This window comes from Halyomorpha halys, unplaced genomic scaffold, assembly GCF_000696795.3.
Source record: "Halyomorpha halys isolate HHAL.00 unplaced genomic scaffold, Hhal_1.1 Scaffold861.1, whole genome shotgun sequence".
In the NCBI taxonomy this organism is placed as follows: domain Eukaryota; kingdom Metazoa; phylum Arthropoda; class Insecta; order Hemiptera; family Pentatomidae; genus Halyomorpha; species Halyomorpha halys.
The window spans coordinates 160308-176455 of NW_027115122.1; the positions used below are offsets into that span (position 1 = coordinate 160308).

The 16148-nt window shown below is 29.5% G+C and overlaps 1 protein-coding gene across 1 annotated transcript in view; it reads left to right on the forward strand.

The window, feature by feature from the left end:
* The first annotated feature begins 7245 nt into the window (after positions 1 to 7245).
* Positions 7246 to 16148, forward strand: part of LOC106686683 (LIM homeobox transcription factor 1-beta) — a 63225-nt gene continuing 54322 nt past the window's right edge. Inside the window, exon 1 of the mRNA XM_014430113.3 lies at positions 7246 to 7321. Within this exon, the coding sequence (XP_014285599.3) occupies positions 7252 to 7321 (70 nt within the window). The 5' untranslated portion in view covers positions 7246 to 7251. The remainder of the gene's footprint in view (positions 7322 to 16148) is intronic.

Below are 16148 nucleotides of genomic sequence, written 5' to 3' on the forward strand. Positions count from 1 at the left end.
AACAAGATGGTCAGGGTTGCGGTAAAAAAAAAAGAACAAATAGTTTATAACTATTTTAATGTCCGACGTTTCGTCCCACTTTGCAGGGCTGTTCAAAGCGAAAGGTTGAACAGGATTGTATTGTTTATAAAGTCAGTGGAAATGTAAGTGAAGTAAGACATCGATGTAATAATTTTTAGATGAACTGGATAGTGTGACAGTTGTCTATAACGTCGTTCAAAATATAGACATAAATATTAGTATTAAGGGTTTGAAGGAGGTGATCAGGGCTGCGATCAAGAACAACAGTAGTTTTCAACTTGTCCAAGTTTCGTCGCACAGTATAGGTCTTCGTTGGGGCTGTTATGATGTAAATAATGTAACGTTTGAAAACGACCGAATCATTTTCTAAAGTTTTTAAATCCCTAATATTAGTCCCTTCATTTTATTGTTTACATCAGTACAGCCGGTTAACAATATAATGTAACTATGTAGCTACATTGTGCGGCGAAACGTCGGTAATCAATTGATAGGTATTGACCTATTGACAATCCTGGGTATTATTAAGGTGTTTCGTCATCTGCCCCTATACCTGGTCAGGGTATCATTTCTTCGAACCTTTTAGGGCGTCGCCGGATATGAAAACATCTGTGTTAAGTTTGCTACATTACCCGAGTCCCCTGAGAAAATTAGATTGGCTAACCTTTAAGAGTTCTGATAAAAATGACAGGTTTGACGAAGGACCAGAATCAAATTAAGCCGGTGCAGGCCTGGACATGTCAAACTTTCTCATCCACTCTCGGACCTGAGGAGGGGCATGCCTACCTCAGGAGCGTTCGGTCACTGATGGCCAATGAAAAATGAGATTCAAAAATAAGGTAACGCCTCAAAAGGGAAGGAAAAAGGACAGTCAACAGGAAGGTTTAGAAGAGAGAGGACCAGGTTTGAGAGAGCAGCAGAAGCCGGAGCGGAGCAAGATGCACTAGGGCCACGAGGACACCTACGGCACTACATCCCACGGCATCAGCAGCTATAAGTATAAATTAAACAATAAGTAATAATGTAATAATCTATTTTATATGACAACCGTTTATTTGAATCATTATAACCATTTTAATCATAGTAATAAATTGTAAATAAATAGTTAATCTCTTTATGTAGTTTATATACTATTATATATATATATCACCCTTTATTATACTATATAATTAATCGTAACAACATTTTATAAATATAAAGGTATTTAATTGGTAAACTGGTAAACGCACAAATATCCTTTGGAAAAGAATCCAATCATAATAATACTTTTTTAAGACTCAATATATAATTAATTAATAAACTTATGTTTGGATAATTGCCTTCAGCGATTATCCTGGCAACCCGATTAAATTTCAAGGCAATATATAGCACAATAAATAGTTATTAAGTAGGAAAATATAGTTGGGGGTTGTTTCGGCCAGAATAAATATAATTGTCTATGTGATTATTATTATTTTTTATTTATAGATAAACTTACTATTGTACATCTTGTTATTTTAATTTTTTTTTTTTCTCCACTCCTTAGTTTACTTTATAGCATTTTATTATTCTAAATGAAAAACATACTTTTAGTTGTTTTGTATCTTTTTTAGCTCCGAAGCTTTGAAAGAAGAGCGTCAGCAAATAAATGGCCGTTAACTATTTTTCTGTTCCTTCTTGACCGCCGTCCCAGACCATCTCCCATACTTAAACCCTGGAATTCCCTGTACTATAAGAAATCATGGGACAGGAAGCAGGCAAATCGGAATTCCCCTTTTGATTTTCCAGTTGGGAATTCAGGAATTGCATTGCTTCAATTTGAATGATAATAGACATTTGTACCTCTAATAGTTCCTGAATTAAAGTTTTTTAAAACTAAATTTTGTTTTCAAATAAAAAAAAAAAATAGATTTTTTTAATCCTCACTTAGATTTCCGGTCTTCCACTAGTAGCCCTGATGAAGGCTAGACTCTCTGGCCGAAACGTTGGAATAAGTTATCTCAACTACATTGTGTTATTTACTGACCGCACACCCAACCATCCTCCTCATATATATTATCAAAGGTCAACTTATGTTCTCATCATTAAAAAAAAATAACAATGTTTTAAGAACTAATTTCAGTCAATATCTAAAGAACAATAGTGTACCATAGAATGGTTCTTAATGATTATCTTTCTAAGAGTTAATTATATAATTAAAATATATTAACAAAATGTTAATTTCTCTCTATTCGTTAAAAAAAAAATTAATATTTATTAGAAAAATTATACATAACAATCATCTTTTCCTCACTTATATATATCCATGGTCAAGTAACCACTCATCTTTAATATGTAGTAGAAAAATATATTTGTTCTTCATAGAAGACCGTCTTCTTAAAATTCACATACAGTCAATAATCTATCTACAATATATTTTGTACTTTAAAATGGATAAATATTAATGTATTGGAAAGATAGTTTTGACCGTATGAAGAAGATTGGAGCAAAATTTATTAATTATTAGTTTATTATTTAATCTAATACAATTTCATTTTTTATTTATTTTTTATATATAAATGATTGACTGTATTTTTATGAATATTAAAGAAATGGTCGGGGGTGCGTTCAAAAGGAACAAAAAACAATTAACAACTATTTATTTGCCAACCTTTTGCCCCACTTTTCAGAGCTTCATTGGGGCTAAAAAGGTTACAAATGAACTAAAAATGTGTTGACAATGTAAGATAATAAGATTGTATAAAGTAAACTAAGGTGCGACTAAAAATTATGTAAATATTAGTGAAAAAAAATATATAAATATGAACAAAAATAAAATGTACAATAGTAGGTATACATAAAAAAACAATAACATAGACTATCAGATTTAAAATGTGAAGGAAACGTAATAGCACGTGACAATAGAAAATATAAGAGAAATAAAAACAAAAATGTTACACCGTTTTCCGTTTCTTAGAACTAAGGAAGCAACTACTTTAGTTTTCCGTCTTTTAGTCCGAGTGGTGGTCAATAAAGGCATAAAAATAGTACAATAAAACTATTTATTGTAAACCAATATTTCGCCCCATTTTGCAGGGCTTCGTGAAAGCTAAATAATAAGACAAGATACAAAAATTTCAGAATTAACAAAACATTACAAAACAATTGTCAAGTATATAAAACAACTAAAAATAATAAAATATTAATAATAACAATATGAGGAAATATACATGTTGGTAGACTGGAGACAAGTTGTTAATCAATATAACCAGGTGTGATATAAGTTCTCAATATAGATCTATGCACATAAATTATAGGAGACTTCACATTAAAACTAGTAACGTTAACGGAGGAAGTTGCTCTAACTCGCTTGAGAATAGGTCATATTCTCCTCACGCACTCTCACCAGATCAGAAAACTACCAACTCCAACGTGCGTAGTCAGTCCATTCTCATAATTAGACATACTTTTGAAGAATGTACTCACTATTAGCCAACAATAAACAGGATAGGACTGACCCAAAATTTATCAGAAACTCTCACAGATGAGGAAGCTAAAATTACATTAGTGTTTGAATTTTTAAAAGCACATCGTCTTCTTTCCAAATTATAAATCCTCTTCGATTTTAATTTTTTTTAATTATATTTATTTTTTTTTTTTTATTTTTATAATTTTTTTTTTTACTTTTATCATGCCATAGGCGTTGATGACCAGAGGGTTTTACGCCTTAAGCAACAATAAACAAACAACTAGTAACGTTAGTTAACAATAAATAGTTTCCTTTCACTATTTTGATACCTTTATTGATCGCCACCGGACTACCTTCCTCTAAAATATTAATGTAGTTTTACCTTTTAGCAAAATGCTATATATTAAAGTAAGAATAATAATTTTTTTTTAAATCTGATAAAAAAACTATTTTATTATGTCATATGTTAGTTATTCTAGAAAAATTTAAAAAGTATTTTTTTAAAAACTATTATTCCTCCCCAAATATATACCTAATTTTATTTTAGCTGAGACAACACGTATCGCCTCGATATACTCGTATACGCTGAAAACACACTACAATTATATTTTGATATTCTGTAGGTGCCGGGTGTCTGCTAACCTCATACCTTAGCAAAAGAGGTGATAAAAAAGAGTTACTACTGGTAGTGTAGGAATCTAAGGAATAATATGGAGTTGGTCTCAATACTTTGTCTTACCGATCTGCGCGGAAGATTTACCGCAGGCAAAGTGTAAAGGAATCTGAGAAAAAAAGTAATCTTGAAAAACTACTCCGATTTTTTTTTTTTTTTTTGATTTTTTAATAGAGAGCTTATGTGCGATAGAAACAGAAAAACCATATTAAATGATCATTTTGATTTGGTATTGATGAAAAGAAGAATTGCTCAATTTAAGTGTAAAACCATGGACGCATATTAGTATCAATAACTGCCCAACCTGTAAGAAAATAAAAAGGAAGATACCATTCACTCCTTAACAATCTGTCACAAGTCTAGTGAAATTAGAATACAATTAGAGCAACAGACCTGCTCTTCAGGACAATTACACAAGGCTCTAATTGGAGAGATCTTAGCAACTCTGTACGACGGGCTACACTAGAAGGAGCTCAGTTGATTAACGTGTGAGGGATAAATGCTGTAACACAGTTTGATATTATTTTTTTATATTTTAAAATACACATTTACCCTTCGTCTAGCCCCACAGTATCTTTTAATAATACCCCAATTATTCCTGTTGAGCAGATCCGTTACTTAGGACTACATATGGACAAACCACTGACATGGAATCCTCATTCAAGACTGAAAAGACAGGAAACTGCTCGTCGACTCCGACGACTATTACAACATTTACTAGACAAAATTCCAATCCACTAAACCATCTAATTCCTCTCGAATCCAATCCTTACAGTCCAAAATCCTTAATGCTCCTTACTTTGTCACAAATCAAATAATCCATCAGGACCTCAATGTCCCCTATGTTGCCGATTTGGCCAGAACCAGATACCAATCCTTCTATAATAAACTTCCCAACAACCCCAAACCAACTCGTTTCTAACCTGGCTTCTCCTTCACTACCTAATAATCCTCCTAGGCGTCTGAAAAGAAGATGGCCTCGAGATCTTCTCCTTTAGAAGTGTTTTTGGAGTTCTAACTATGGGTAGATTCTCCATATGTTTGTATCATGTCATAATATCACTTACAGCAAATTTACTTGATGAGTATATATGTATACAGTTGTAAATAACAATAAATAAATTATTTAAAAAAAATATATTTTTTAAAGATTAAAAACACATAGACATAGGAAAAAATTTCCGTTTGTGGAAGCCTGTGTAATTTTAACTAAAACATATAAGTAACGATCCTTATGTATTAAAAAAAAAATAAATAAATAAGTTACGTGCATTAAAAACAATGCTTTTAACGAGTCAATAATTTAAAAAAACACGATAATTATATTTAAAGAAATAAAATAATATCAAACTGGTATGGCATTTCTCCCTCACATGTTAACCGACTGAGCTCTTTCCAGTGTAGCCCATCTTACTGAGTTGCTAAGAGCTCTCCAATTACAGCCTTTTAATAAACTGAATAATTGTTCTAGAGAGCAGGTCCGCTGCCCAAAATATTTTATTATAATTTCACTATACTTTTCAATAAGTGAATAGTACTTTCCTTAACACCGCAGTTACTGACAGTTATTCAAACTGTCATGTGTACACTTAAATTGAGCAATTCCGTCCTACAACGGAAAATCGACCGCATGGACATTATACTATAAATATGTTTTTCTATATCTACTGCATATATGCCTGCGTACAATGAAAAACTGGATCGGAGACATTTTTCATGATTATTTTACTTTTTTGATTCCTCTAAGCTACGTCTGACAATGATTTTGATTGTTTAAATTCTTATTTGATTGTTTTTGAATCTTTAATTGTATTTATATAAATAAATGAGGAGAAGATGGTTGGGGATGCGGTCAATGAAAAACACAAATAAGTACGATTAACTTATTTTAATGTGCCGACGTTTCGGCTAGAGTTTCTAGCCTTCTTCAGGGCTAAAAACAAAACAAGATAACAACCACAGTAAGTATAGAAAAATAAAAAAATAAATAGAAAGTATAAACAGAATAATTTTACAAAGTAGAATTAATAAAATGAAGTGATGAGAGAAGCGGGAAATAAAATGTATACATAGGTAAATGAAAAAGTGGGTACAATAACATACTTAAGGAAATGAAATAAAATTAAAGTTATATAATGCAAAGAAGTATGAACATATTAGTTATTATTAATTTAAAATTTAAATATGAAAAAAAATGAAAATTGAGAGGAAGAAAATATATGTAACAATAATTTCATCTATTATTGTTACATATATTTTCTTCCTTTTAATTTTCATTTTCTTTTCATATTTAAATTTTAAATTAATAATAACTAATATGTTCATACTTCTTTGCATTATATAACTTTATTTTTATTTCATTTTCTTAAGTATGTTATTGTACCCACTTTTTCAATTACCTATGTCTACATTTTATTTCCCGCTTCTCTCATCACTTTATTTGATTAATTCTACTTTGTAAAATTATTCTGTTTATACTTTCTTTTTATTTTTTTTATTTTTCTATACTTACTGTGGTTGTTATCTTGTTTTGTTTTTGCCCTGAAGAAGGCTAGAAACTCTAGCCGAAACGTTGGCACATTAAAATAAGTTAATCATACTTATTTGTGTTTTTCATTGACCGCACCCCCAACCATCTTCTCCTCATTCATCATCCACGGTCAACTATCTTTCATAATATATAAACAAATATATGTTATTCATTCATTTTTGTTCTCTGTAGAAAGGTTTTACAATTCAGTCAGATGAAGAAAATAGCGCATGTAAATTGTACATTTCTACTCAAGGGAAAAAAGACCCTTCAATGGAAGGGATTAGAATAAAGTCGGGAAGAGATCAAAAGGTTCAATAAGAATCGTCCCATCCCCCCCCCCCCGAGGAGCGTCTGCCCAATGTAAATTTGAAGACAGAAACAAAAACCGGATTGTGTACATGGCGAATACTTCTACTACTGAGCACGGGACAGGAGGACGATATTGACAAGGAGTGACAGCCAGAGGGATCAATGGCAGAAGGGTAGTGGGCGTGGTCGAGGGAGCCAATGGGAGGGGGTGGGCGTGGCCTGGGGGGGGACTACTTTCTGGATGGGCGGTCCTGCGCCGGCCTTCAGTTGAGTGCCAGTGTTCACGGGGCGATGCTCGAGTTTATCCCTTGCAGCATGGTCCATAGTATGGAGGCGATCAGGCCTTGCAACGCTGCCTCCGGTAAGTGATTATATAATTTACATATAATTAATTATATCTAGTTTAGATATTATCATTATCAAGTCCATTTGTATATTAAGAACATATTTTGTGTTAGTAAACAAGTAGAAAACACGTGCTGTTTATGGAAATTTATCTTTGACAGTCATCTCATCCTCTCTTTCTGTTGCCTGGAAACAACAATAGCTAATTTCCAACTTCAAAAAAAACCGTCAGTACTTAGCTTATACAGAATAAATGGTCATAATTGTAAGATATGAATGAAGAGAATTATTTAACTCCAATTTTTTATTACTTTAATAAAACCTCATTATAATTACTAGCCAAAATTGATGAGTATGTTAACTATAGTTAGGGGGAATAAATTATGGCTGTTAAAAAACCTTAAAATAATTAACTATATCTTTAAAACTATCTACAAAACTAAAAAACCTAATAGAAGATCATTTAAATTAGAGTAAATTTACTAAAATATGAGCCCTATTGAGGTTCAATAGTTCTCAAGATACAGTTGCTTTAAAAGAAACATTACTTTAAAAATCACTTGTAAGTAAATTTATTGTAGGAAACCATGAGACATAAATACATCTATCAGAACTCAAATTATAGCTAGTTTAATTTATTTTTAAGTATTTTATGACATTTATCTTCGTAAGAGTTGTAGTTCTCTCCATATTAGCTAAACTTAATTAATTTTTAGTTGCTAGGATAAAACTTTACTACAGAACTTATCTAATGAATTTTTATTCTGAGTTTGAAATATTCCATTAACTCTTCTGGGGTCTTTCTACAGACTATTCCAACGCTATTGGGTCTGTCAAAAAAATTAAAATCCAGTCTATGATACTATCTATATCTACGTTGAATAAAAAAATATTATATTTAGATATGCTACTGTTTTGAAGCAAAGCAGTGATATGCTTTAACGTTAGTGTGATACAATAATATATGTATTATTTTTCCTTGTGTTATCACGTATAATTATGTTAAATTGATTGTCCTTAAGATCGTTTCATAATAAAGATGTTTCAATCACAACATTCATCATTCAAATGCTCAATCCGGTAGTAAATATGAATGAAATAATGATACGGCAACTTAAAGAGAAATGAATGATCAATCCACGATATACCATATCCTCTTGTCGTGGCATTCTTTGATTGTCAATATTATCTGTGACAAGTGAAAATGAAAAAGTCAAACAGAAGTCGAACTTTTCATAAGCGGTCGCTTCTAATAAAGTAAAATGTCTTATTTAGGTTTAAAAAATATAATTGTTACCTGATTTACCATTAATAAGGTTTTTTTTTTTATTATTATTCAAATAGGTACTGCTATCTTATGTAAGAAATAATTGCTTATATACATACATACTCTTATTGCAAGCAGATAAATTGAATGATTAAAATAAAGATGTGTGCAATATAAGCCAAATGCTTCAAGTCTATACTCCCCTTTAATATATACCGCACGCGTGGATACTTTTTCTCTTGACCATTTATTGCGAGATTCTTTTATAGATTTTATGTTTATTTTTTTCCTAGAGTTACTACAAATAATAATTAACTATTTGTCTTTAAGATTTTTAGATCATAAAGATGCGTCATTTACAACAGTCCACCCACTATAGATGTAAGTTTTTAAAATAAATTGATTACATTCAAATGCAGAACCATATTTGAGCTCACAGCTTTGTCACTCCCAAGTTTAAACATTTATTTTTTTGATTCGATAAAATATAAATTAGTGAAATAGAGTCTGCTTCGTGGTCAAGTGTTAAAATATGAACTAAGAACCTCAAAACGAGAAAAAAACCTATTTACATACTTTCATAGTTTTACCGCCAAATTAAGCTATAGTTCGAAAAAAAAATTGATATTATAAAAAACAATTATAAATTAACCTTCCTTCATTCAACATCTCGAAAGATTCGCGAATTAAAAATTATGAATCTTACAAATAAAGGTTGTTTTAAGGTTTCTAAACTGAAAAAATGAATAAAGGTTTTAAAAACAAGAAAAAAAAATCATTGCGAAAAATGGTGGTATGTAATACCTGTTAAAAAAGAGATATTCACCTTTATTTTTCAAGGTTCAAGAAGATTTTCATTGTTATGAATTATTTAAACCAAGAAAGATATATTAATATGGGTTCAAACTATTTTATAAATGGAATATAAAGATTAAAATTCATATTAAATGTTGTTCAAAGTGATTGTCTTGAGCACTAAGACATGCTTTTATTGTTATAACTAGCAGACACGGCAATGATACGGTAATTAAACACTATTGAAACTTTGATATCATTATAATATTATTATTATAATACATAGATGAAGTGACGGTAACTATAGTAACATAAAAGATAACTTCTCTGTAGAATGTTTCAAACAAAGTTTATATATTTTCTCTACTTAATTTTTCAGAATTTCTATTATTCTTGTAAATATGTATATTAGTAGTAATTGTACCTTTCTATTTATCATTTTTAGTTTAATTACATTTGATTTTTATCATTTTTGTTTTGTATTATTTATTATTAGAAGTGTTTGCCATCTTATGTTTTATGATATGACATATGATTTTACTTTCTTATTTTATATATTCTGTTAATTATTGTTGTACATTTTAACTTTTTCAAATTCATTATTTTATTATGTTTTATGGTTTTATAATTTCATTCTTATTTTGTATTTCCAAGGCTCTAAAACCTAATTCTGAAGCCTGTATATTATTCTCAAGGTATCAATCCCAGAATAAATAAAGAATATTATTATTATAATCGTCAATGCCGGTCCGATTTAGTTGATTCTTTTTCTCCCTTGAGATGATTTATCAATCCATCATGTTGTCTGGCCGATCAAAGTTTTGTAAAAGATTTTTTAGAAGCGAAACTTAGTTGATATTCATTTTTAACACCTCAAGAAACCCTTGTATAGGAATTTTTGAATTGAATCAGAAAATATAATTTTGTAATAAAATATCGGCCTTTGTTTTTGAAAAAAAAAAGAGATAACTTCAACCCTACCCAACCAATGCACACCAAACTTGGCAGTGGTTCAGGGTTCTATCAAAGGGCACATGCCGAATCTGATTAAACGCATTAGAACCGGAGATATAATTTATTTCGCCCTTATAAATCTAAATTTTGTTAAAGTAGGTTGAAAAGGCAGATATTCAGCTTTCCAAAGGTTCTATTAAAGTATGGATTGGATAAAATGAAGAGGGGTTATGAACGATCATATAGACAATAATGATCATCGGAATAAATAAATCGAACTTTTGATATCTTTCAAAAATCTGAGGGTTTGAGACGACTCAAAAAACGAATATCATTTGCTTTTTGTTAAAAAAAAACATTGTTAATCTACTTTCTGAAATACTCATTAATTTTTTTTTTCAATTTTTAGGAAATATAAAATCATTTATTATAGAATCGTTAATATTTGTTTCTAATTCTTCAGAAAAAGACAAGGAAACATAACAAAATATAAAAATAAAAAAGAATATGTAAGTGAAATAAAAACAAAGATTGTACACAGTTTTCCATTCCTTAGAACTAAGGAAGCAACTACTATAGTTTTCTGTCTCTTAGTTTTCCGTCTCTTAGTTTATTGGAAGAAGATAGTTGGCCGTGTGAAGTAAATTGTAGGAAGATCGTCCGGGTGGCTGTCAATAAAGCTATCAAAATAGTAAAAGAAAACTATTTATTGTTAACCTACTTTCTGAAATACTCATTTTTTAAAATTTTTAGTAAATATAAAATCATTTATTATAGACTCCTTAATATTTGTTTCTAATTCTTCAGAAAAATACCAACTGATTGACATATTAATACCGTAGTATTATAAATCCTTATGTTGCCTAAATAGTTTTTAGGCAACACAAGGATTCTAACGTTTAAAGCATAAGTAATGTTTAAATAGTTTTTAAACAGTTAGGAATAAAAAGTCATATTAGAATATTATATATAATTCATCTCCTAAACAAAGCGATTGTGGACATACCTTCACTTTGAACAACATTTAATATAAATTTTAATGTTTACATAAATAATAATGAATAAATAGATATTATTCATTTCATATAACGTAAATAATTCATAACAATGAAAATCTTTAGGAATCTTAATATCGCCTAAACAAAGCGTTTAGGCGTTCCTTCAGAGGAAATATTTTTCTTGTTTTGAGATCCTTCAGTTTGGCCACTTAACCATGAAACACCCCGTATAAAAGATATCAACTTTCATATTAAGAAGATAGTTAGGGGTGCGGTAAAAATAAAACAAAAAATAGTTAACAATTTTATTTATTTGCCTACGTTTACCGCCACTTCGTATAGCTTCAAGGCTATAAAGGTATAAAAACCAATAAAATATTTTTATATGGTAGGACAATAAGATACAAAAAGGTAAATTAAGACAGGGTTAAAATTGTGTATATATAAGTGAAAAGAAAATTATATACAAACAAATAATTTTAATGAATGGAAAATGGTCCGGGTGCGGTCAAAAAAACTCAAATAGTAGAATTATACTATTTTATTGAGCCAACATTTCGCCCCACGTTGCAGGGCTTCGTCAGGGCTAAAAAAGATACAAACACATAGTTACAAAAGGAAAAAAAAAACATAAGTGCAAAATAACAGGTGTATAAAATGTAAAAAAGTAAGATACAATAAGAAAATTAAGGTTGTAAATAGTAAATGAAAAGGGTAATAGTAATAGATAGATAAGAGAAGAAATATTAAAGTATGTATTTTCTTATTTTCTAAAGAGATGTAAAAAGAAAAAAAAAACACAAATCAAATGATGAGACAGAATGCATATCTTTTTTGACGGCAATCAAAAATAAAGTGACCGTTGGTATTGGGAGGAGTAGGGACGGCAGTTATGCCACAATAATGAAAAAATTTGTGAAGTAAACATAGTAAAAAAAAAAGTATTTAAATTAGGTGAACAGTAAAGTATAAAATAATGGGATACAATGGGTGTAAGTAATTAAGAAACAAAATATACCAAATGAGCGGGGATACAGAAAAGTGTAAAATATAATAGAAAATTAATAATAAAGTAATTAATATAAGTACACTTAAGAAGATAACACATGAATATAAATTAAAAGATAGATACATGAATATAAATGAAACAGGAAGGATAGTGAGTATAAAAATTTAAAAAAAATTAAATAAATTAAATGAAAAAAAAAATGTGAGAATTTAGAAAACAAGAATAAAAGATTAAAAGTTTTTTTTTTCTCTTTTTTTCCTTTTGTAACTATAGTGTTTGTATCTTTTTTAGCCCTGACGAAGCCCTGCAACGTGGGGCGAAACGTTGGCTCAATAAAATAGTATAATTCTACTATTTGAGTTTTTTTGACCGCACCCGGACCATTTTCCATTCACCTATACACACGGTCAATCAATAATCTTCCAAATAATTTTAACCCTACCTTAATTTACCTTTTTGTATCTTATTGTCCTACCATATAAAAATATTTTATTGGTTTTTATACCTTTATAGCCCTGATGAAGCTATACGAAGTGGCGGTAAACGTCGGCAAATATATAGTTGTTTTCTTTTGACCATAATCCTGACCATCTTCTTTTTGAGTATGAAAAACGAGCTAGCGTCAAAAATGCTTATGTTAACCGAAAAAATCGGGCCAACGTATAATGTTCCTGGGAAAATGCTAGCAGTGCATAAAGTTTGAAAAACAAATATTGATTTTTATATAATTATAATTAAAATAAAATATTAGATTAATTTTTATTAATATATTCTTGTTTGAGAGTGGTTTAGTTTATTTAAGAACAAATTTGATCCTTTTTTCTCAACTTTATTCTTTTCAAAACCTTCCAACGTTTCGACCCTCAGGTCATTTTCAAGGATACCATTACTTGCTTGTCATTTTCTCTTTCAAAATTCTTAAAAATGCCGGCTAATTGCCTTTGTCCCATCTATAACTCTTTCTTAAATTTAAAACTTGTAGTAACCACTTCTTTTCTTTCTTTTTTTTACATTTCCAAACTTTAAACAGAACCTACCTTCAACAGGTTAGGACTCTGTTATCACCTTATCATATAACATAATTCTTCTTAAAACATTAATTTACATTTTCAATATAATTTAATTAACATTTATTACTAATTACTCTGCTTACAACACAAACATTTTTTAATATATTTAAAATCTATAATTAATTTATTCCTATTTTATGTGTATTTCTCTATAAATATAAGGGGGGTAAATGTATATGTGAGCAGAAAAATATGTAATAAATGTTAATTAAATTATATTGAAAATGTAAATTAATGTTTTAAGAAAAATTATGTTATATGATAAGGTGATAACAGAGTCCTAACCTGTTGAAGGTAGGTTCTGTTTAAAGTTTTCAAATGTAAATGAATGAAAGAAGAGAAGTGGTTAATACAAGTTTTAAATTTAAGAAAGAGTTATAGATGGGACAAAGGCAATTAGCAGGCATTTTAAGAATTTTAAAAGAGAAAATGACAACCAAGTAAAGGTATCCTTGAAAATGACCTGAGGGTCGAAACGTTGGAAGGTTAAAAAGAATAAAGTTGAGAAAAAAGGATCAAATTTGTTTTTAAATAAAATAAAATATGTTTTTTAAACTTCTGTATGAAATTTCCCTGGATACAATTTTCGCATTATAATTATTGTCTAAATAACTCGATAAATTCATTCAAGTAAATATCTGATATTCAAAATCACAGCCTCATAAATACCGGTTGCAAAAGTTTGCCCCTTCAAGTTGATAGCTAACTCATATATAATCATCTGTTTAAAAGTTTTGCCGGCTTCAACAGGTGATGTGTTGATTATATTTCAGCTACTTCTCTATTATATTTTATTTTATTTTAGTTATTATTGATAAATTATATCTATCAAAATTACAGATAAAAACATATCTTTTTTACATGTTAACATATATGATATACAAACAATTATGGATAATGAGGTGGAGATAGTTGACCGTAGATTAATGATTGGAGAAATTTGTCGGGGGTTGCGGTCAGCAAAGAACAACATAAATAAACAGAACAATATTTATTTATTTTATGCCGACGTTTCGACCTGAGTTTCAGGTCCACGAATATCAATCAATTCCACGAATATCAATCAATTAAAATTTTGTACTATTCAATTATCAGTTATCAATTTTTATCATTTATGATTTAATTCAATATTTTGTATAATTCTAAATTTGTTTGTATACTATTACTTTTCAATTGTATGTTACTCTAAATGTTGTTGTTATCTCTTTTGTTCTATAGCCCTGATGAAAACCTGAAACTCAGGTCGAAACGTCGGCATAAAATAAATAAATATGTTTTTTTTTATTTATGTTGTTCTTTGCTGACCGCACCCCCCGACAAACTTCTCCAATAATTATGGATAGTAATATCAAATTACAAATATATATTTACATTTTTATAAAGAACATATAACATTTTAATTTTTTTTTTTTTAAGTTTTGTTTTTAATGAATTCTAGAAGATTAAATATATATTTTATTTTTATTGTTAGTTTTTTTTTTGTATGAGGATTCATCTTTGACCATATTCATCAATATATATCACTCAAAATCATTAAGAAAAGTCAAATGAAACAATTAAATTAAATTATACCCACTATTTTGTAATATAAAACTGCATAATTATAATAAAGGCTAAGATTCGATGTCGTCACCAATCTTTTTCTATACCTCTGTCCAGTGACGCCCTTCCAAACCAGAATACACTAAATCAGTCCAAACGCAATCCTCCCATCTACGTTTCGGTCTATTCGTCGGAAATTTACCCGTTGGTTAAGCGTTTACTTAGCCCTAAACCTTACACGCCCATCTTATTGGCCGCAATGCTATAATTTGAATTATATTTATCGGGTGTAATTCCTTCTAAATTCTCCGGTTAGTAATAAATATGTTATAAAACAATATAACAATATTTTATACCAGTTTAATATTATCTTTGAATTTTTTAAAGAAAGAAAGACGTTTCAGCCCTAATTCATAGACCATTCACAAACTTCAATCCACTCTTAACCCAGTCACACTACAACAATGTTTTTTTATGCATATATCACAAGGAAGTACTTGTAATTTAAAAGTTAACTAAACAAATGAGAACAAATAAAAATAAAATAAAATGCTGGAAAAGATTTTCTTAGTTTGAAACTAATAATCCTAAATTTTGCTAATGTAGGTGAAAACATTCGGCTTTTCAACGGTTATATTCCTGAAATTGGGTAAAGTAATTTTTTATTTCTTTCAAAAATGGTATTTGAGGGTTTCAGATCTTCTTTACTAAAACCTTCATTATGTTTCGTTTTTTTTAAATTTTTAGTGAATAAAAATTTATTTTATAAAATCAGTTATATTTTTTTATTATTCTTTAGAAAAAGACGAATCAATTGGCATACGATAACCATGAAGAAAATGTATACTTTCCGAGCTACGCACAAAAAATGTTTAATTATGTTAATATTTTTTTTTTTTTACCGAAAAACTCAGACCAGCCAAATCACCTTCCAAGTAAAATCCTGACACCCCTTGAAAGTCGGATGAAGAGTATGGCAGCGCAAGTAAAATAACTCAATCACTAGGGTAAAAATAAAGTAGAATTTTAAATTACAAATACCCACTAGTTTCTAACCTTGCTTCCTCTTCCATTCCTGGCAATCCTCCGAGGCGCCTGAAAAGAAGATGGCCTCGTGACCTTATATTGTAAACTATTTTTAGAGTTCTACTACTGGGTAGTTTCTGTACATCCCGTATCATATCATTATGTCATTATGATCAAATTTA